Below are 22,484 nucleotides of genomic sequence, written 5' to 3' on the forward strand. Positions count from 1 at the left end.
AGCGTCTCGCCGATGTCTCGGGTCTCTGAGACATAAACAAGCTGAACAATGAATGAACGTCTTCAGACCGCCTGAGGACGTTCAGCTACTATCTGCTCCTGTCATCTGAGACAAAGGAAGACAAGAAACAAAAATAAATACGCTGCTGATCGTCGGGGAGATGGTCCCTGAGAGGCAGCATCAAAGGTTTAATCACGTTACTGTGAAGCAGAATAATGAACCTCAGGCTGCAGCTTTGTTTTTCCACACTGACGGACGGACGGACAGACGGACAGACGGACGGACGGACGGACGGACTGACTGACTGGCTGACGGACTGCGTTTACACTGCAGCAGCAGGTTTACAGAAGACGAAACCACCTCAGCAGACAGACGTCAGACGCACGAAGGCTGGACGGACACGGCCGTCAGAGCTCGGACAAACAGCTGACCACGGGGGCGGGGCACAGGGGATTTATTTACAACAAACTGGAATCTGAATAATTCCATATATTCGATGAACAAACATGATGTAGCGGCAGGCTGTTATTTTGCCGCTCTGTGTCTTCGCCGTCTCCATCAACTGTGCAATTATCCAGCTCAGGTGGAAAAGACGAACAAAGGCCTGACGATCAGGTTTCAGGCAGCGAATAAATCAGTCCTCGTGTCTGCGGCACCATAATTATCTGTTTACCCTCACGCTGCTTTGAAAACCAGTCACTTTTTACTCCGTCTCTTCCTCCGCTGGCGTTCCTCCTCCACACAGCAGGGCTAAAATTACCCTGCATGCATCTGCTTGTCCCTGTAATGCATCTCATGCTCATTCACACACTCTGTGCTGTCTGTAATGATAGAAGCGCCCCCCCACTCTCCCTGGGGCACTGAATCACTTCCTGAGTAAAGAAAATCACAGAGTCTCGGCAGCACCAGGACCACGGGCCCCTGAACCCCCCACGCTGCTTCAGTTCAGCTTCCTCCCAGGTCAGGAGCTGCCGATTCCCACAGTGATTTCTCTTCCCACAGGAGAGGAAGCATTTGGTTATGTCAGTTTACAGTCGGGTCAAAGGTCAAAGGTCAGCAGTCAGCTCTGACAGAACTGGAAGTTATGGCTGAGAACGTGGACCAGACTCCATGCAGAAAAAGCATGTTTTAAGAAAGTCAGACGAACTATTTACTGAAAATAAGTTTGTTTCTGCCCTAAATTCTCAAAGTGTTTGAAGTCACTAATAAAACTTTCTACATTTCAACACAACTGATGATGAAACACAAACATCGAAGCGTGTGAACGCTGAGGTTCAACATAAAAACAGCCTCTGAACAGCTTCCCCCTCTTTAAGCCCACCGTCGCCTCACATCGTATCTCCATGTTGACTTTAACCAGCAGATTTTATCCGAGCAGCCACTGATCTCATGTTTAGTCTGAGCCAACATGAGCATTTTAATCTGACGGAGGGAAGAACAGGCTGGAGACTGGCTCCGTGTTCACAGAGTTAAAGGACCAGTCTGAAGTTTCCTCCATTTAAATCCGTCACTTTCAGATGATGTTAGTTTGAGTTAACTCAAAATAATCTGTGGGTCTGAGCAGCTGCTCAGCTTTCCTTTATATCTGCGTTACAACACTGTTGCATCATATTACAGATGCAGGCACAGACCACATTAATAACCACACCGGTGCATTCAGGGACACTCTGACAGCCGAACTAAACTGGACTCTGACAGAAACAACAATTCGCTTCTCATGATTCTGAACAAACAACTTCCAAAGTTTTGTGCTGAGTCATTTTCCACCAGACAAAACTCTGCTGTAAACGTATAAAACATTTAACAGGAGTATTATTATTATTCGCCACAGGAACCTGACGTGAAGCTGCTGCAGCAGGAAGCAGACGTAGTGAAGCAGATGTTCGCTGCTGCCTTCACTGCCTGCAGCGTGGATAAACCTGCAGGTACAATAAACTCTCATCAGGTGCATCCGCTGGAAAAGGATTGCCGTGTGGAGGCTGAGATGAAGCTGTAATTACAGTCATGAGGAGCAGAAGCTTCTTCATCATCATCATCATCATCATCATCTCATGGCGAAGGTTTGATCCAGATGTGAGCAGGAATTCAGGAGGCTGTAATAACAGCGTCGACACGGTTCAGGAGGAAATAAACAGCTCAGGGAAACAAAGCGACGAGCTCACACACAACAGGACATCCAACATGGAGGATGTCCTGTTGTGAAATGTTTGGCTTCTAACTGATCAACGTCCTCGGAGGTGACGAATCTCCATCACACGTCCCTGATAACGGCTGCAGGCTGGCGGGCAGGACGGGACGCGTGCTGTCACCGAGGTTCAGCGACAGCATGAGATGGTCCAGCAGTGACCCTGAACGCACCACGGGCCTTTTAATTAACACACAGCAACAAGAATGTGGAGTCTGTGCTTCAAAGTGACGTGTGATGAGTGAACAAACACAGAGAGGCAGGTGTGTGTGTGTGCCTGCGTGTGTGTGTGTGAACATCAGCACTGACGTAAAAAGCCTGACATGTATACACAGGTGGCTCATATCACCTGTCTCTTTCTGTATCTGTGTCCATTCAGTCCAACTGTCCCAGTAACAGCAGCCGAATCAGCTGCGATCAGCTCCTGTCTGCAGTGAACCGTGGACGGACAGACACGTCTCACTGGATCACTGTGAGACTGAAGGAAACTTAAAAACAGCAGGATTCTGAATGAAGTTCTGCAGCTGTAAGGAGCTTCTTTTTAAATCTGATTTCTAATGGACATCTATTCTCATCAAAGTTACTGAGGTCACACTAAATCTAATCCTGTGTGTTCACATGTGACGGAGTCATGACTCCATTTTAGACTCTTTCACAGATGCATGGGAACGCCTCGTCTTCCCATGGTGCCTCGGGCTCTGTCCCGATTCAGACGTGTAGAGACGGAGCTGCTCCAAACGGAGTGTTGTGCTGGGACATTTCTAAGATCAGAGGAGGAGGTTCGGGGTCAAAGGTCACCTAGTTTACAGTCACTGCATATGGAAATAAAACCAGGCATCATTTAAAAACTGCACTAATACCTGAGTTTCTACAGTTTGCACTGTCACACACACACACACACACACACACACCTCCATCTTAAAGAAAGAGAGGACAAAGAGTTTTGTGAGGAGCTGAGAAGGAGCGGCCTCCTGCCTCTGATCTTCTGATAGGACCTCCTCCTCCTCCTCTCTTTGATGGGGGGGGTGGGGTGGAGGGGGGGTGGGGTGGAGGGGGGGGTTGGGTGGAGGCAGATTCCTGAGACGACTTGGGGCTCAGACCTGAAGGTGTCACGGTGCGGAGGACGTCACTCAACATGGCACAGACCAGTATTTCTATTCTGTTTTTGAAATCCTGCTGAGTTTGTGTGACCTGCTCCCGGAATGTTCCATCCAGGAATTTCACAACCACGTGAAGACGTGACGTCGTTTCTCCAACAGGAAGAGAAAGTGTTTGAGTGAGAGGACAAAGTATCTCACAGCACACACACACACACACACACACACACACACACACACACACACACACACACACACACACACACACACACACACACACACGTGGTTCGATCACTTCATAACTGCATCAAGGAGAACGCTGTTCACAGAACAGACACAGAGGACAGAGGACAGAGGACATCGCTTCAGCTTCACACAGCTGCTGACAACACATTTAAACTGTCTGTGTAACAGAAAACACTGAACCTGTGAGACACACACACACTCTGATGGGACAGACAAACTGGACATGGACATTAGCATCCTTTTACTTTTTGTAAAATCTCTCTGAATGAGCAGTGACTGACAGATGGAAGTCAGGAGCTGTAAAACACAGCACAGACATCCGACACAAACATCCGATTGTTTACTGTTGTTCTTTAAAATAAAGCTCCTGATTGGCTCGTAGAGCCCCCTCCTCCCTGCTGCTCGCAGCACACGCTGTCTTCTGTCTTATCTGACCGAAGGAACAGACGTGTCACCTTGACCTGAGACGCCAACAGGATTTTCATGTTGGTAACTGCTCCAAGGTCACAGAGATATCCGAGGGGCCCCGAACGCCTCGTGTCTGAGGACGTCTGACCGTCGCCTCTGACTGCTGGTTCAGCTGCTGTTACTGGGACAGGCTGAGACAGCAGGACTCACGCTGTGGCCCACAGACACTGACTCAGACTCTCTGTGACTCAAACACGCTTTGTCCAGACCAGAACCAGACCTGGTCTAAGCACAGTTACATCAGTTGATCTGCCAAACTTCTGCTCGTCTGTCAGAGGACGGGTGAAATGCAGCGTGTCCTACAGGAAGACGTTCATCTGTCCCTCAGACAGTAGAGACAGCAGTGCAGTGTGGGAAAATGCTGCTCCTCATCGTCCTCTCAGGATTTCCCAACCCACCATAAAGACACAAGGCCGTTTCCCCTGTGCTGCAGCCAGCTGTTGTAAATTATACCAATCTGTGTGTGTGTGTGTGTGTGTGTGTGTGTGTGTGTGTGTGTGTGTGTGTGTGTGAGTGTGTGTGTGTGTGTGTGTGTGTGTCATCTGGTCTGCACTCATTGTTTAGTGTCTGAGGAATGAGCTCAGCGTGGGAAACTGGGATGTGGAGAGATTACGAGAGCACAGCTGGACGGCCGGCTCTGAAATCACTGCTCGCTTACTGCAGCTGATGAAAGAGACACGGAAGCTTTTCCACCTTCGCACCGATGTCCCAAAACCCCCAGATACCCCCAAATACCCCCAGATACCCCCCAAATACCCTGAGATCTCCTGCTTCATTTCATACCCAAACCCAGTCTGACGTGTTTGGATCTCCACTAACATTTAAGACAGAGATGTGGGAGTTCGGAGGCAGCAGAGGTCACAGGTCACGGTAACAGGTGACCATCTTTGTGAATGTGCTCAGGTGTGTGAGTCAGATTCTACCTGCTGGTGCTGGCACAGCTGTGCACAAAGAAGATTCCCCTTTTTCATCTTTTGAAGAATTCAGGGATGTTTTGCCTCCATGTTCCGACTTCAAAGAGCCACTCAGGTACTGAAGCGAGTAACAGCCCCCCCCCTCAGCCCCCCCCGCCCCGAGACGAGCCCAGCTGTTTTCACATGACGCTCAGCTCGACTTAAAGGAAACTCACGTTTAATCTGAACCCTTTCTAACTGAAAAGCTCCTGAGAAGAATCACGTTTCAAACCCTGGACACAAACTTCAGTGAGTCAAGCCTCAGCCTTTTTCTTTGATCAGATCCAGACTTCATTCAGAATCTTCATGATTTTAGAATGTAGTTTAGATGAAGTTCCTGTCTGGCTGCTTGTGCTTGGACAGAGTTTAACATCGGAAACTCTTCTGTGAAATTAATTCTTTCTAAGTGTGTGTGGGTTTGGTGTCGGGACAGACGCTCGGGCCTCGTACTGACTGAGTATCTAGAAGTTTCCCTGGCACTGTGGAGGATTTCAGCCGAGTTAGTTATGTTCAGATAAACGAGGCCCCTCTCTGTCCATCTGCAGGTTTTCTTCTTTGTGGGTCTTTCATGTCGCCCTCGAGTCGGGACACGGCGTCTTCCTGCCGAAGACACAGCGCAGCACTTCAAAGCGTCCAAACACAGAGAGACGAGCAGGGCTGAGCTCCACAAACACTGAAAACACGTCACGTTTCCTGAGATTAAGACGGAGGCAGCGCAGCCTCGTGCTCAGCTTCATCATCCACAGAGGAATTCATGAATTCACAGGCGGGATTTGTAGGATCAGAGCTGGAAACGTGAAGCAGGAACCAAACCATGACACCAAACTTTGACAAAAGTAATTAGACAAGGCCAAAGTCAACTTTAATCAGTAAGGCATCGTTCTGATGGGGGGGGGGGGGGGGGGGGGGGGGGCACGGGACCGGATCCGCACAGGAAACAAACTCTTCATGCAAACATGAAACTCAACAAGCTCTTAAACCTTCAACAAACAGTCGCAGACCGACTTCCTGTCCAGACGACAAACAGTGAGAGATGTAATTACACAATCACAACAGCTGAAACGAAAACCTCGAACTCTGCTGGACCTCGGTTCCAACACGGGCACTACATTACCCAGAAAGCCTGTGTACTGAGCTCAGCACAGTTTTCTGTGTCAAAGGACGGAAAACTAACATTTAAGACGTGAAGTTACTGACGTGTCTGTTGGTGTTTCCACAATAAAAGAAATATCATCAAGACCTTTGATGAACTCAGTGCTCCTTTTCCAGACCTGCAGATGTAAAACAGCTTAATGTCCCAGTGTCCCCAGAGTTAAAGGTGACATCTTCTACTAACAGGAGACTCAGCCGGAGGTGATCGGACGCTCACTTCCTGTCTCACCTTCAAATGACAGCTGGTTTTTCAAAATAAGACGAAGCTTTAACATGGAGTGAATGAAATCAGATCTGATGTTTGAGCAGAGACGTTCTGACGTTACATGTCTGAGGACACGAGCAGCCTGAGCTGTAATCATGAAGCAAAGACCAACCCGACAGTGAGAACACAGCCCGGGGGGTGGGGGGGTTAGGCAGTGAGGCAGTGAGTGGGTGAGGGAGTGAGTGGGTGGGGGTGGGGGGTGCAGGGTGTAATTAAAAGCATTTCCATTTGAAAATGAGGTGTTGAGCTGCTGCATCTCTAATCAGAGTTCAGGCCCTGAGGCTACAGAGACAGCAGCTCAGCTCTGAACAGCAGCATGACTGAACCACTCAGGAATGTGGAGCACTGTTAAAAACAGTAGTGCTGTGGGAGGCCACACGGACCCTGGCTTCAGAAATAGACAGGTATTTTTAAAAGGCCCGGTCGGAGCTCCAGGAAAACGAAGACAAGCGTGAACAGAGCGGTGACGACGGCTGGGGGCTGATTCCAGCGGTCGCTCGGTCAATGAAACATGCGCCTGCATACGTCTCGTTCTGTCCGACCGACGGTCCAAAACCCAAGACGTTCAGTTTACGACGTAAAAGAGAGAAAACTTAAAAAAAGATGAATCACCTGTTTGATTAATCGGATTAATTAGGAACGAATTAAAAACTAAAATATCCTTCACTAAAGGCGCTCTTACAATGTTTCCTCATTTTAGCATCAGCAGATGGAGTCTGGGGTCAATTCAGTCACATGATGAAGACATCTCATTTTTTGTGTGTGTAGCCAGGTAAAGTCTCTCAACTCAGACAGCAGAGCTTCCTCCACTCCAACTCTGAGGAGGACCATGAGGTGCAACTGAAAGCTCTGGAAAAGGTTTGTGAGTGGGCCGTGCAGGGCAGTGGCCAGGATGTGAGGAACCCTCAGTGCCTCCTCACCACCAACCAAACTCTGTACAATTTTCTGCTCATTTAACAAAAAGTTTTCAAAGCATCAAATAGATTTTATGCAAACTGTTTCTTTACACTGCCACAGGCGTGAGTCTGGTCCTTCACACTGAACCTCTCAGAGACCTGACTGATGATTCCCAAAGACAAACAGCTGTCCTCAGAGGACGCCTCTGTCCCCTCCAAGTCCCCTAACAACTCCATGGTTGGCGGAAGAGCTGCTCACAGTCTGAGCAGTTTGTCTCACAAACACTGGAAATCACAGCGTGAGTGTGATGCAGGTGAAGCAGGAGCTAAAGGGGGAGGCTGACCCTGCAGCTAGACCCTGCAGCCGGGTCAGAAAATAGCTGCAACCCCCATCTCTCTCTCTCTCTCTCTCTCTCTCTCTCTCTCTCACACACACACACACACTCACTCTCACAAGTACACTCCACCCCCAACAATGAGAACTATGTCCTCCATGCTGAATTGCTGGCAGCAAAAATTCTTCATTCCCAAAGTTTCCCAGTTCCATCACTGGTTTCCAGCTCAAGCTTTAAAGTGCGTGACTGAGCGCACACTCCTCTGTGACACTGTTCAACCGGCCTCTTTCAAACCGCTTCATATTTCTTTCACGACAGAAAAAGGTAGTGCACAGTACCGTGTCCGTCAGAGTTAAGCAGAGTTAGCCGCACTCATACCAAACTCCATAGGAAACTCCACTAATTTAAAGATGTCCCTCTGCTTTGCATTTGAACTTGTATCGCACTCCATAAACCAAGATCTTTGTGAATTGTAGCGACACATTTTTCCAGCAGTGCTTTGCTTCATCCACTTTTCAGCTAACAGCTTTTCACAGCTGTGAAAAGGCGTATTTCAATGTGCAGCGGCAGAGCAGCCTGCTCAGTTAGGTGAGAGTTTTACCTGAAAACGTAAAGTTTTCAGGTACGTACTGTATGCCGAAATAAAGACTGGGTCCTTAAGATTTATACAATATGTGTTTTCTAGCTGTGTCGTGTCTGTGCTTGTGTCAATAAGGACGCAAACCTTAACTCGTGAGTTATTTCAGGGAGATTTCGCGGAGCGAATCTCTCCCGCGGAGAGAAGAAGAAGATATCGGGGGTCTTACCGAGGTGCAGGGTGAGGTTGATGGAGTTCGGGTACTGGATGCCCGCCAGCATGGTCTGGCTTTGCCACCAGGTGGTGTCCTGCTGGTTGTTGTAGTCGGTCAGGTACACGGCGCTGTGGTGGTTCCGCGGGTCCCGGGCGTCGCAGATGTGGCAGGACTTGGTGACCCCGGTGGCGCCGGTCTGCACGCAGTACTCCTCGGGCGGAGAGCCGCAGGTGTTGGTCGCCACCACCGTCACGTTAAAAGCGGCGTTAACGAACTCGGGCATGCAGCGCTGCGGTCTGCCCTGCTCGTCCGAGCACTCGTCCATGGCAGCGCGGACACACACCGCCACCCAGCTCCAAGCGACCAGAGCCCGGATCAAACTTCGCATTTTTTCGGTCCTCTCCGTCCTTCTCCTCGACCAGAAAATCTCTGCGCGGCTCCGACACAAACTCTCCCTGAACTCGTCCAAAGTTTGCGGTAACTATCCGGTTACCGACAGATTCCCGAGGAAACAACTACAAACATCAAGTGAGAACATGCGGGAAAGTTCGGCAGCGGCGGCTTTTCTCGGCTCCAGGCCGCGTCCAGAGCTCGTCTCCCGGCTGTGCTGCTGTGTGAGGGTCTGGAGTCGGGCCTCAGCTCTTTGTGTCCGCCGCCATGCACCAAATCCAGCAGGAAAAGACGGGACTCCAGACTACACCCAGTCCGCTACTGCGCAGGTCCGAGGAGCAACTTCCGAGTCAAGTCTGAAATAAAACTTCGGGAAAAGTCACAAAAGCAAAAACACCGAGTAGATGTTTAACCGATCTGTGAGGAGAAGCGAAGCTCTGGAGCTGAAAGTGCAAAACGCACAGGTCAGCCGGAGAAAGCCGCCTGTGAAGCCCCACCCCCGCGTAAACACTTCAGCTGATCCTCAGTGGATGATGATCAATACACGAATCAATCAATACATTTTCAATACTTTCCAATATGATGATAAACTGGAGCTTTATATTTGTAATGAAGGAGACTTTATAAACCCAGCAGCTTCAGTAACACACGGAGAGTCAGTGTAATGCTGAGTCACGCTAATTCATGCTTTCATTAATGACTCTTTAATTAAACTGAACCATGAAAAAATGTTTTCAAACTCCCGGAAAGAGTCAGTTCAGCCAGTTTACTGCCACTTCCTGTACGGAAGCCCGCGCTGGCCAGAAAATCAATCAATCAATCAAAGATCAAACCAGAACAGCAAATATAAAGCAGGCTGCTCTGACCTGAAACACTCCACCCATAATCTGATTTAGTATTCCACCAATCTGACTTTTTTGATTTATCATAATTCATTTTATTTAGTATTTTTAACCTTAGCATCTATTTTGTTTGTTTGTTTTTTGTCCTTATCTTGGCAGCAATGGGCTTCCATACCTGTCTGCACTGCAGCGACTGAACAAACGGAATGTAGACCTTTATAGAATAGAATAGAATAGAGTTTTATTTGCCATTTGCACAGATACACTGCAGTACATGTGCATAGGAATTCTTGTGCATCCCTCCCCAGAGTCAAGCTATCAGGTAACATCAGGTAACTGGATTTCATCAGAGGAGATAATCAGTTAATGGAGTGTTTGTTCGTTAACACACAGTTCAGCTCTGATTAGATCTTCGCTGACAGTGTCAGCTATCAGAGCACTTTCACAGTGAGACCGCAGGTCAGAGGTCAAAGATGAATCCTGTGAGCGTGAAGCATCGAGTGCTCACCTTCTTTTTCTCCTGATCTCCACCCGGAGCCCGGAGCGTTTTATTCTCATGGCCCTGAACTTTCCATCATTTTGGAAAATAACAGCAGATTTAGTTGGTTTGGGTCAGATCAGACGTTATTCTGCAGCACAGCTTTGATCCAAATGAAAAAGCAGGAAAAACACTGGACTGATTGAAGTTTAATGTCGGTGTCGCTGATAAATTCACACAAAACGAATCATTAACTTTAAACTCTCCTTAATTTATTTTTACATTTTATTCTAAATATTCCACTAATCACACATGAACAGTTAATCAGACGATCACAAACAGACTGACACACTGGGGATCGGGGCATCTTGGGCCCCTGAGGGCCCCTGAGGTCTTCCTGTAGGTAATCCAGCCTAAACATGGGCCTGATCTGTAGTTTGTAGTGTCAAATGTTCAAACTTGCCTTGATTAGAAGGAGTCAGACGGCGCCACCTGCTGGTGATGGATTCATGTTTCACATGACACACATCGTCCTCCATGATCATACATCGCATTCAAACATCTTCACTTTTTCAGAACTCAAAATGCCGACTAACATTCTGTCATTGATAAGAACAAGTAAACCTCTGTGTCCGTCTGTATGAGTAAAACATGAAATCAATCCAAAAACATGTTTTGTTTGTGTGGACGTTATACACGACAACGTTTAGATTTTATTGTAGCGATGGACAGAAAGAACTCAGGTGAGGATCAGCTGCAATAAAGCTTTATTGATGACGTCTCCAACAGTTACAATCAATCAATAAACATAGTTCATCAAACTGATCAGTAAGGTGACAGTGCTCCTCCCCACACACCTGAGAGCAGGTACAGGAGCACAGACGTGTAACTGCTGTTTTCTCTCTTCATCTCAGCTTTCTATGTTTTTCCAGTGCTGCATTTGTTGACTTACTCTGAAGGTTAATATCATCATCATCATCATCATCATCATCATCATCATCATCATCACTCTCTGATCTGATCACAACAAAAACCAAACACTTCACAACAAAACCAAATCACATTGACTTTTTTCCAGATTTAATGACGATGAGACGATGTCACTGTGCTGCCAGGATGTTAATAACCTCCTCTGTAGCCTCCTCCTCCACCTCCTCCTCTGTAGCCTCCACCTCCTCCACCATAGCCCCCTCCTCCTCCTCTATAACCTCTTCCCCCATATCCACTGCCTCCTCTGTATCCACCTCCTACTCCATACCCACCCCCGCCTCCGTAACCTCTGCCGCCTCCTCGGTATCCTCCACCTCCATCAAAGCGTCCCATCTTCGGAGGTCGTGGACCGTCTCCCATCCTGTGCATAAAGACGACAAATGAGCCGATTTTGTGTCTGTGTGTGTCCCTGTGTCTGTCCGTGTGTGTCTCTGTGTGTGTGTGTCTGTGTGTGTGTGTCTCTCTGTGTGTCTCCGTGTGTGTCTCTGTGTGTGTCTGTGTGTGTCTGTGTGTCTCTCTGTGTGTCTCTGTGTGTGTCTCTCTGTGTGTCTCTGTGTGTGTGTCTGTCTGTGTCTGTGTGTGTGTCTCTGTGTGTGTCTCTCTGTGTGTGTCTCTCTGTGTGTGTCTCTGTGTGTCTCTCTGTGTGTGTCTCTGTGTGTGTGTCTCTGTGTGTGTGTCTCTGTGTGTGTGTCTCCGTGTGTGTGTCTGTGTGTGTCTGTGTGTGTCTCTCTGTGTGTGTCTGTGTGTGTCTGTGTGTGTCTCTCTGTGTGTGTCTGTGTGTGTCTCTCTGTGTGTGTCTCTGTGTGTGTGTCTCTGTGTGTGTGTCTCTGTGTGTCTCCGTGTGTGTGTCTGTGTGTGTCTGTGTGTGTCTCTCTGTGTGTGTCTCCGTGTGTGTGTCTCCGTGTGTGTCTCTGTGTGTGTGTCTCTCTCTGTGTGTGTCTCTGTGTGTGTCTCTCTGTGTGTGTCTCTGTGTGTGTCTCCGTGTGTGTGTCTCTGTGTGTGTATCTCTGTGTGTGTCTCTCTGTGTGTGTCTGTGTGTGTCTCTCCGTGTGTCTCTCTGTGTGCGTGTCTGTGTGTGTGTCTCTCTGTGTCTCTGTGTGTGTCTCTGTGTCTCTCTCTCTGTGTCTGTGTGTGTGTCTCTGTGTCTCTCTCTCTGTGTCTCTCTGTGTGTCTGTGTGTGTGTGCTGTCACCTCTGGCTGCTGCTCATCATGCTGAGTCCAGCTGCTGACGGTCTGGAGACGTGTCTGATGAGGTTGAGGAGCCTCTGGTTGGACAGGTCCATCTGTCTGATGTATTCTGGCTCTTTGGTCACTTCCACCACCAGAGCCTCGAGCGCGGCCCGCAGAGCCACGATGGCCCCTCCCACCTCGTGTGGGATCCTCAGCTTGATCCTGGACAGGTGAAGCAGCGGTTCAGGATCATTTCTCATGACGTGGTCGTCGTGGTGTGTTATTACACACACGGCAGGACGACACACACACTGCGCTGCACTGAGGTCTGAACGCTATGATTCAACTCACACTGGTTTTCCAGCCTCAGTGACCCTCGGTGTGACCCGATCAGTCCTGTTAATCGATCAGTCCCATTGATCTGCAGCTGTTTTCATGTCTAAGCTGCAACCTTCAACATTTCCTGTCTGATTCACAAACAACTACACAGTTCTAAAGTGACACATCCGACCGTGGACGTGTGGATTCTCACCAGTCGTCCAGCTCCACCACGTCTCCGTTGGAGCTGATCTTCTTGCAGGCGAACAGCAGCAGCTGCAGAGGACTGACCAGAGTCATCCCTTTAGCCGAGATCGCTCTGGTTCGAATCTGAAGCAACAACAACGACAACGACAACGACAACAATCACAACAACGACAACAACATCCTGAGTTACAAACATTTTCCTGGTTATTTTCAAAGATCAGTCGCTGCAGTGAAGATTCCAGCTTTGCTAAAAAAACATCAAGACTTCTGAAGATGAGATGAAAACAATCGCTGCTGATGTTCCACTTTGTGTTTTCGTGAAAAGCTAAAGGAGGTCAGAGACGAGGAATCACTGATTTTTACCTTCTCGCTGAAGACGAAGAACGGGGACGGGTAGGTCATGTCGTGGCTGCTGAAGGGACAGTTGACAGAGGACTTGTGGATGAGGGCGTTGCGTCCCTCGGTGGTCAGGATCTTCCTCTTCTCTTTGTGGTAACAGACGTTCGGGTACGAGCCGAAGGTCAGCAGAGAGACCACCACGTCCAGGTTGTTGTCCGGTCCCACCGTGTTGAACATCTGGGTCATCAGAGACTCTGACAGGGACAGAGGAGAAGGTGAGGAAACAAACTGAGCTCTGCACCGAGCATTTCTCAGAAACAGGAACACGGACACAGCCTCGCGCTGCACGAGCTCCTCACGCTTTCCTCTCGTCGTGTCGTACGACGGTAAACTGAAGAGATCTGGTTTATATTTCCTGATGTTTTGGAAACAGCACATCCAACTAATTAAACAAACAGCTGCAATCGTTTACATTATTAACTGAAAACATTTCTTAGATACGTTCTTCACACCCTGACGGGCGTTCATCTCCCTGAGCTCAGAGTCAGTCGACTCAGACAGGAAGGTTTTCCCCTCTAACCACAGCGAATCGGTGGTGTGTTCAGGTACCTTCAGGAAACCCAGAGTTGACCAGGATCTCCTTCAGCTGGACTTTGGCCTCCCAGGTCATCCTCAGACTCGACATGTTGAGGCGTTTGTGTTCACAGAAACGACTTTCTGCCTCCTCACCGTTAATCCTGAGCAGGAAGAGCAGAGCCACAGAGTCAGACCACGCGCTGTGAGAGGGCCGCTGCCTTCCACAGGCAACGGCAGAAAATAACAACGGAGCGATCCACAGGCTCGGACCGACCTGACGTCGTCCCACGCCTGGAACACTGACAGCAGAGCCACATGGTCGGAGAAACGGCTGCCGGCAAAGTTTCTGTGGACGAAGCCGAGACGCTTCCCCTCACTGATGAAAGGCTCCGGGAAACAGGAGGCAGCTGAGATGGTGCACATCGCATCGCCGACACTGGAGAGAGACACAGACACACAGGCTGCTATCATCCAGAGACCACCCACCCCACCCCCACCCAGTCAGCTGATTCATCAGTACAGCGACGGAGGGACTGACTGGAAGATGCAGCCCATGATCATCATCTTCCCCAGTCGAGGTTCGATGGGGAGCCGAGCCAGAATCCGTCCCAGGGGAGTCAGCTCGTCGTTAGCGTCCAGAGCATCCAGCTCTGAAACACGGAAACAAACGGACAGTTAGGAATTCATTTTACAGCAAAACGCTGAGTGATGCTTCAGACACGGCAGGTCGAGCAGCTCAGGCTGCTCCTGCTGCGCTTTATGCATCGTAAATTATACTCAGGCTTTTCAAAACAAACAAAGAAACACGCACAGCTAACATCTGTTAGCAGGTTTGGGAGAAAATTAGCTTGTTAGCTGCAGCACATGAGACGTCAGTCAGTTCCGATGCTGAACAGGCTGACACACACACACACACACACACCGCACCTTTCAGAGTATGTTCGGCCTCGATGACGGCGTCCAGCGGCGGCGGCTCGATGGCCTTGGACAGGAAGTGTCCGATGGCTCCGAGTCTCAGCAGTTTAATGCTCAGAGCGACTTCATGCAACGGAGTCCTGAAGATCTCCGGAGTCATATGAGTCTCAAGTCTGCAGAGACACAACACACACGCCTGCAATCACAGCCTGACGGGAAATTAGAACAGCTCCGCCCCATGTAGGCTGGGCATGTTTCTGGGGCTGGGGGTCAGGGGTCATACCTCTCGAAGCGAGCGTGGCTGCAAAGGTGGAAGCAGAACCCGGGTCGAACTCGACCTGCTCGACCTTTCCTCTGCTCCAGGTTGGTCTTGGAGGCCCAGACCGTGGCGTAGTTGGTCATGTTGTTGTGGGAAGTGAAGAGCTTCACCTTCTGCCTGTGGAGACACCGAACACAAAGTCAGGACACCGACAGTCTGATCTGTAAACCGAGGCGTAAAACGTGGCCCTGACGGTCTGACGCACTCACTTGCAGGAGTCGATGACGTAGACGACGTCGTTGATGGTGATGCTCGTCTCTGCGATGTTGGTGGACAGAATCACCTGCGACATCAACAACAGCAGTGAATCTGAAACGAACTGAAGCTGCACAGATGCCACAGAAATTCAACTCTTCTCTGTGAATGAGTTTTAAATCTGGACCTGGAAACTAGTTTGAATTACACTAAACAACCTGAAAACAACAGATCTGAGACTCGAACCTTCCTGATGTTGTCAGGAACCGGTTCAAACACCCTCCTCTGCTCCTCTCGGGGGATCTGAGAGTGGAGCGGCAGGATCCGGTACCGGTTACCTCCTGGAAACAAATCCAAAAACATCATGCAGTTTGACACTTTCAAAATAAGAGTACATACATTTGAAAATGCACAACAAAAATGTAAAGAACTTAATTTGGACGTTAGGAGCTCAAACACAAGCTGGTGCAGACAGTGCAGCTCAGCGTAAAACCAAATCATTTCAAGGTCCTTCGTTTGTTCTGAAGAACGTTTAGAGGACCTGGTTAATGTTTAACCGTCCACTGTGTCTGTCCTTGGTGTGGGACGACTGCAGTGACGTGGTCGTGACTGCAGTCGGATGAGTCTAACTCCTGCAGGCGCGATGTGCGATGTGAGGAAATGTGTACCGAAGTGCGGGCTGGTCTCCAGGTGTCTCTGCATGGAGTAGATGAGGTTCCAGCCCGGCAGGAAGACGAGCACGGCTCCGACCACCTGCAGCGTCTCGATGTACCTCAGGAGAGCTTCCACCAGCTCGAAGGACGTCTCCTTCTCATTAATCTGAGCCATCGAATGCTTGGTCTCTGCCGTGTACTCCGGCCCACAGATCACGTTACAGTTAGTCTGCAGACACAGGGACAAACCCAGCACCACTCTGATGCAGTTACATAAAACCAACTTCCTGTCTTTCTCCTGCACGACCCCGTCTGACGCCGCCACTCTGAATGTGACAGGAAGACATATTGGTCTCTGAGTTTGTCCTGTCAAAGTGGGACATTTAGATCCTGATGTACTGACTGCACCATCAGAAGAAAACATTTCTTACATCATCCTCTCCTCCCTCCTCGTCTTTGTCTTTCTTCTTTCGGTCCATGGGTGGAGGGACAAATTTGGTCATCTGGATGCAATCTTCCAGGAAATACTCTGGGAAAAAAAAAAAAAAAAAGATTTATGACTCAATATTTTTCCCACTTTTATTCCGACAAATGTAAAATCTGTCCGTGTCCCTTCTTTAATGCTGGACGTCACAGGTACCTTCAACAGGGAAGGTTCGTCCAAACACCTCGATGATGGGACAGTTGAAGAAGTATTCTCTGAACATGGTGGTGTCGATGGTGGCAGACATGAGGATGATGCGGACCTCTGGGTAGGTCTGGACCACGTCTCTGAGGACCACCATCAGGAAGTCCGTCTACACAGGCACAAAGAGGGAAGGAGTGTCCAACATCACAGGAAATGGCCGGACTTTACCATGAATCTCTGAAACTGAGCTGGAAACGACTCCTGGCTCCTCTGGCTGCTCTACAGTGCCCGAAGGTGTGAGTGTGTGTGTGTGTGGTTGTCTGTCTTTGTGTGTCTGCCCTGTGATTGACAGGCGACCAGTCCAGGGTGAACCCTGCCTCTCGCCTGTAGCCAGCTGGGAAAGGATCCAGCTCCCCGAGACCCTGACGGATCAAGCGGTATAGAAGATGGATGGATGGGTGGATGGATGGATGGATGGATGGGTGGATGGATGGATGGGTGGATGGGTGGATGGATGGATGGGTGGAGTGCCCCCCCACCCCCCCATCACGGTTTGTGTTATACGTTTCAGGATGAGGAGAAACAGTTTGTGAATGAACTTACGTTTAAGTCTCTCTCGTGGATCTCATCAACGATGACGTGACTGATGCCTCGGATTCCTGCTTCGAGCTTCCGCAGCAGAACACCTGAAACACAGACCACGCCCATCACTGTCCCGCTGACACTCAGCACTGATCACATCCACCCTGAGCCGGTTCAATCTGGAAGCAGCTGAAAATGCCGGCTTTCCAGCTTCTGGAGAACAGGGATGAGAGGAAGTTGATCTTAATGTTGAACTTTGACCCCACATCCATTAGCTGGCAGCACTGATGACATCAGTGCTGGTGATTTGATAATTTAACGGGTGTAACCTCTGTCAACGGTTCTGTTTCCGTACCGACGGTGCAGAAGAGAACGCTGGCGTGGGGTCGAGGAAGGACGGACTCGAAGCGGACGCTGTAGCCGCAGCTCTTCCCGAGATCCTCCCCTCTCTCGTAGGCGACTCTCTCAGCCACGGACACGGCGCTGATCCGTCGGGGCTGCAGAGAGGACAGAGGACATCCAATCAGGGCTGAGCCTCAGTAGGCTCAGGAAATACGCACTGTGAGAGTCCTCACAGTTCAGAGCGGAGTCTAAAAACATGAACAGTTATTAATGATTCAGAAGCTCAACTTTAAATCTTGATTTGAGTCTGAAACATTCCACTGAACCTTCAACTGTTTGTGAGTCTGTTATTTTCTTTAATTCAAGTATTTAACCTTATTATTTCAGCTTCGACACATTTCCCACACCGCACTGCAAAAACGCAGGAGCCGCCTGCTGAGCGTTACCTGGGTGACCACGATGTTGCAGTCGGACGCCCGGCCTCCCTTGACGAAGCGGTCCAGGATGTACTGAGGCACCTGAGTGGTTTTACCGCAGCCTGTCGCTCCTCTGATGATCACCACAGGGTTGTTTTCTACGGCCGCCATGATCTCCTCCTCGAACCGTTTGACGGGCAGCTGGTCGCGCTCCATCAGGATCTGAACCACACAGAGACTCGTGTTACTCTCTTATATCCAGACTGGATCAGATGATGATGATGATGATGAAGAGTTTACCTTCTACAGCTGCACACAGATTACTTTAACGGTTAGACAAAAACAAGTGAACAGCTGGAGGACCAGCGTGGAGGATTACTGAATACGACTCTGAAGTATAACTCTCCTCCCGCTGCCTCCACCGACCTTCTGCAGGTTGTCGTCGTGCTCCAGCTGGAACATCAGCTCGTCGTGCAGGTCGCTGCTGATCTGCTCCGGAGTGCACTGAAGAGGAAGAGATCAGAACCACGTCACAGCTCAGGCAGAAGTTCTGCCCTAAGTAATCCTACATCATCAGGTAAACCACCTGAATTCAGTCTCTGCCGATAAAGATTCACAGCTCATCTTGATGAAACAAGTAAAACAAAAGACTCACAAAGGCCAGCGGTCCTTCGTCGATGTTGCTGCTGGTCCAGGGGTTCCAGTTGACCTGGGGCGGTGACCAGGGGACGACCCCGGCTCCGCTCTGACGCTGTGATGGCTCGAAGGTGGCCATCTTCCCCTGAACCAGGGACACCCAGCTGCTGGGGTCGGCGGGCTGGACGGGGGGGAAGCAGCAGGGGGTGTCAGATCAAACGTGCTGTATTAGATGATTCTGTTGTGTCTCCGGACTCTGATGAGACCAGCGTGGGACAGGTCACTCACCGGTGGGGGGATCTGGACTCCGAGCTCCTGGACGACACTGGACAGCTGCTGCTGGAGGTCTGGAGACACGCTGACCTCAAACACCTCCAACTGGACATGAAAGACAGCACAACACAAACGCGGTCAAACACCCTTCCTGATGCGGTAAAAGCCGACTCTGCGTGACGCAGATGTGTCAGATAAAACGAGACTTGACGCTGGAGATTTTCGCACAGTTTCTCCTTCCTTCTTCTTGGTGACTCCAGAGTACGCCTCGATGACTCCCAGGTGGTAAAGCTGTCGGATCAGAGACAGAGCACACGACTGAGCCGCCAGCTTCTTGTTGGAGCCGTGTTCCCGCGCCGTGATCCCTGCAGACATGAGCCGACACCAGCAGCTGTTACACAGGTACGCAGGTCGCTTTCTACTCTGATGATTAGAAACTAAACATGACAGCACACAGGAAGAAATTAGTGTGAGCGTCTTACTTCTGCCGAGCTGTTTCACAAACAGCTGCATCTCCGCGATGAAGCTCCTGCAGAGACAAACACCAACATCGCGTCTTCACTTCCTCTGAGCTTTTCAAACTAAAAGCCATGAAGAAAACCTTAAAGTGAAGGGATGAACTCACCTGCTGTGAGGAAGCCTGTATGTTTTTCTGCCAGACTTGGGATTACAAAACACCAATCAACGGCTCTGATTCAGAGTTCTCCCGGCTGCTCTCTGCCCTGCGGTGAACAGTGACACCAGAAATCACAACCAGACTCCACTGAGCCCCGAGCTGCACCCATGGGACACCTTTAGTGCACCTAAACGCTGTCCCATGTCTTGCTTTAGTGTGGTTGTGAGTTCTGGCGTCACCTCTGTGTTCCCTGATGGAGATGGAGGCTCCACCTGCCCATTTCACCAGCTCAATGTTGGTTGTTTTTTCACAGGACGGGACATTTAGCAAGTTGTCTTCGTCCAACCTATCATCTGTCAGTCTATCAATCATTTTCATTCCGCAAGTGTCTATTCTGAGATGAGCGTTAAACCAGGATTGAGCCGGTGTCTGGGTCCCTGTCTCAGCCTGCTCTCTGCTCTGGTTTCAGTGTGGTGTAAACAGTGCTGGTGTGGGTGCAACATCAGGTTTGTCTGATGAGGAATGAACCAAACAGCGAGATCTCTCTGGTGTAGCCGACACACTCCGGAGGTCTCTGAGTTTACAGCAGAAAAACATACAGGCACATCCTGAAAAACCACACGTGGGATTTCAACTACCAACCATGTGTCCCATCTATTGTCTACAGCACATGATGGGTGAGTCTTTCAGAAAGAAGTAAGGGGCAGTAGGTGATCTGACAGAAGATGCATCAATAAGATGTTAGATATTTAATCACTGCGTCATTTTTCAAACAGTCTGTTTTTCCTGTTTTCTGTTTTTAAGGACTGAACGATTAACAGAATTATCAAACACCATTTACAGACTGATCAATGATCAAAGTATCTGTTATAGTTTTGTAAAAATGAAAACCTGATCCAGACCTGTTGTGGTCCGGTCCCACTTGGCTGTATTTATACTCAGAGCTGGTTTTCTCCTTCTGGAAGAACTGGTTCAGACGGGCCTTGGCGTTCTCCAGGGTCCAGTTCCCGTGAAGATTAGCGTTCAGATCCACCTCCTCTGACTCCAGAGTCTACGAAAAAACCACGACAAAGAAAGACCAGAATATAAAACCTACTCAGAGACTGAGACTGTTGAACCCGCAGCTTTCTGAGGATTCACTCAGTGGGAATCAGCTGGAGTTTTCTAGATGATGATGATGATGATGATGATGACGTACCGCCTGTGCTTCCTGTTCGTCTCTCCTGGCGTAGTACTCCTTCAGGTTGGCTCCTCTGTCCCACTGAGCTCCTTCTCCTCCTCCCCACCCACAGTTTGCTCCTCCTGAGTAACCCAGTCCAGTCACTCCTGGAACCGGCCCACTGCTGCAGCCCTCGTCTAACACCAACAAAGACAAACACTCAGCACATTTACTGACGTGTGACCTGTGACCTGGTTACAGATGCGATTCAACTGGTACCTTGCTCTGCTTTCACTACAAGGTGAGGTGGCAGAGGACCACTGGAGGGCAGGTTTCCAAAGCCGCTGTCTCCTCCTCCACCTGGCTGACCGCCGTCTGGAGCGCTCACCTGGTGACACGAGACTCAGACTCAGCCGCTGAACAACGGTGGATATGTTTCCATGACATTTACTAACCAATCAGGATGGTAGCTGATGCCACAGGCTTCTGATTAGTGCAGAGATGGTTGAGTGATTAATTCATCCACTCGTAGACAATTTATCCATTCACACTTTAGAAAAGTAAAGAGTGCAGCTGGGGCCTGAGGTGGGAGTTCAGAGCAGGAGGGTAACAACTGAAATCTCTGGACCAGTCCTGTGATTTATGCTGTGTCAGCTGATCACTGTCACTCTTCATATATCCCAGTTTCTGGATATTTTACAGAAAACCAGCCAATCCGTTTTCACCTCATCATTCACAGACAACATAAGAACCACTGTGCCGTGCTGACCCCCAGAGCTGGGACCTCTGCTGCGCTCATTTCTCCAACCCGGACCAGGTAGTTGACGAAGTCCCTGGCAGCGTTGGTCTGAGCGTCCTTCTTGTTGGTGGAGTTTCCCATACCGATGTAGCTGAAGCCATCGACTCGGACCTGGGCGGAGGAGAGTTTAAGGTTAGAAAAAGTTTGACGCCTCACAACAGAAACAGAAACAGAGAAAACTCACCTCACACATAAACTTCTGCCTGTTTTTGTTCCCTGCAGCTCGGATGTCGTAGTTAGGAGTCAGCTTCTTCCTCCCACACCAGGCATACAAGAAGTTCTTGATGTCCGCCATGGTGGGCCGACGGGTGGGGGCGCTTCCTCCTCTGTAGACCCCCGAGTCACAAGAGAGAGCATCACAACCAAACTCCACCCAAACATCTGTACATTTTCGTCTTCGCTGATCCTGATAACATACTCGAGTTTAATCTTTTCATGACTAAAGAGTTTTAGGAATAAATAAAAACTTTAGTTGGAGCGACAGATAGACAAACCTTATTATTATGTGTATTTAAAATAGAATTAAATATTCCGTGCTCCGACTTTCTGCCTCAATGTTAAGGCCACACCATCACGTAACCAACAAAACGGGAGTCTCCAATTACGGAGCCGTCTCCCAACGTAACGTTATCGGTGGACTGGGGACAGAAATGAGGAACGACAGCAGCAGTTAGCTCCGATGATGTGCAAAGAGCCGTGTGTCGCAGATACAGACTCTCACTTTAAATTCCCAGGTTTTTCAATGGAGTCTGGTCTGCACTTCTAAGCGAACACAGTGTTCAAATGTGATATAAAACGAAAAAAACTGAGCTAAAATCTAAAATGTTTATGGAGCTAAACAGTTAAAGAGCCAATGAGTGAACCTGACTCAGCCTTTAACTGTACAATAATGAGCTCATTAAGCTAACGTTAGCTTCGTGCTAACTCGCGCTGAGTTCCGGGCTCTTTGCTAACACCGGTGACCTGTAACACAACTCAGTTCACACATGTAACTACCGACGGTCAGTGTGTTACTCACAGTCCGAGCAGTGAAAGCAGAAGCGGCTCCGAGCTTCAGACACGGACACACCGCTCCCGGTGACCCCGTCCTGCTACTGTTCACTGCCGGTCAGACACCGGCTCACCCGGGCGTTAGCGCCACCGTCTGGACTGGAGACACATTGAATGAAAATAAATCCAGGTGCATTGGTTCGCACCGGCGCCTCACAGCAACAAGGCTCTGGGTTTGAGTCCACTGGCCGGGGCTTTTCTGT

General features: G+C 49.4%; 2 protein-coding genes across 3 annotated transcripts in view; both read right to left on the reverse strand.

The window, feature by feature from the left end:
* Positions 1–9,402, reverse strand: part of lamc1 (laminin, gamma 1) — a 38,226-nt gene extending 28,824 nt beyond the window's left edge. The window contains exon 1 of the mRNA XM_041055673.1: positions 8,404–9,402. Within this exon, the coding sequence (XP_040911607.1) occupies positions 8,404–8,776 (373 nt within the window). The 5' untranslated portion in view covers positions 8,777–9,402. The remainder of the gene's footprint in view (positions 1–8,403) is intronic.
* A 1,446-nt stretch (positions 9,403–10,848) lies between these two features.
* On the reverse strand, positions 10,849–22,361 carry dhx9 (DEAH (Asp-Glu-Ala-His) box helicase 9). Of its 2 annotated transcripts, XM_041055688.1 has the most exons (29): positions 22,250–22,361; positions 21,416–21,557; positions 21,202–21,342; positions 20,712–20,820; positions 20,472–20,629; positions 20,176–20,324; positions 19,140–19,186; positions 18,886–19,022; positions 18,673–18,762; positions 18,404–18,565; positions 18,175–18,252; positions 17,779–17,970; positions 17,346–17,487; positions 17,012–17,094; positions 16,421–16,577; positions 16,212–16,309; positions 15,796–16,009; positions 15,374–15,468; positions 15,142–15,215; positions 14,897–15,049; positions 14,626–14,786; positions 14,237–14,348; positions 13,973–14,134; positions 13,732–13,859; positions 13,147–13,376; positions 12,791–12,906; positions 12,280–12,480; positions 11,403–11,449; positions 10,849–11,270 (listed from the first exon to the last, which is right to left on the reverse strand). In XM_041055688.1, exons 2-29 carry the CDS (start codon positions 21,524–21,526, stop codon positions 11,218–11,220), a joined length of 3,600 nt encoding a protein of 1,199 aa, XP_040911622.1. In that variant the 5' UTR covers positions 21,527–21,557; positions 22,250–22,361; the 3' UTR covers positions 10,849–11,217. The 2 variants fall into 2 exon arrangements, with proteins under 2 accessions (XP_040911622.1, XP_040911621.1); XM_041055687.1 differs by having other exon boundaries at positions 10,849–11,449.
* Between the last annotated feature and the right edge of the window lie 123 nt (positions 22,362–22,484).

This window comes from Toxotes jaculatrix, chromosome 14 (genome assembly GCF_017976425.1).
Source record: "Toxotes jaculatrix isolate fToxJac2 chromosome 14, fToxJac2.pri, whole genome shotgun sequence".
Classification (NCBI taxonomy): Eukaryota; Metazoa; Chordata; class Actinopteri; family Toxotidae; genus Toxotes; species Toxotes jaculatrix.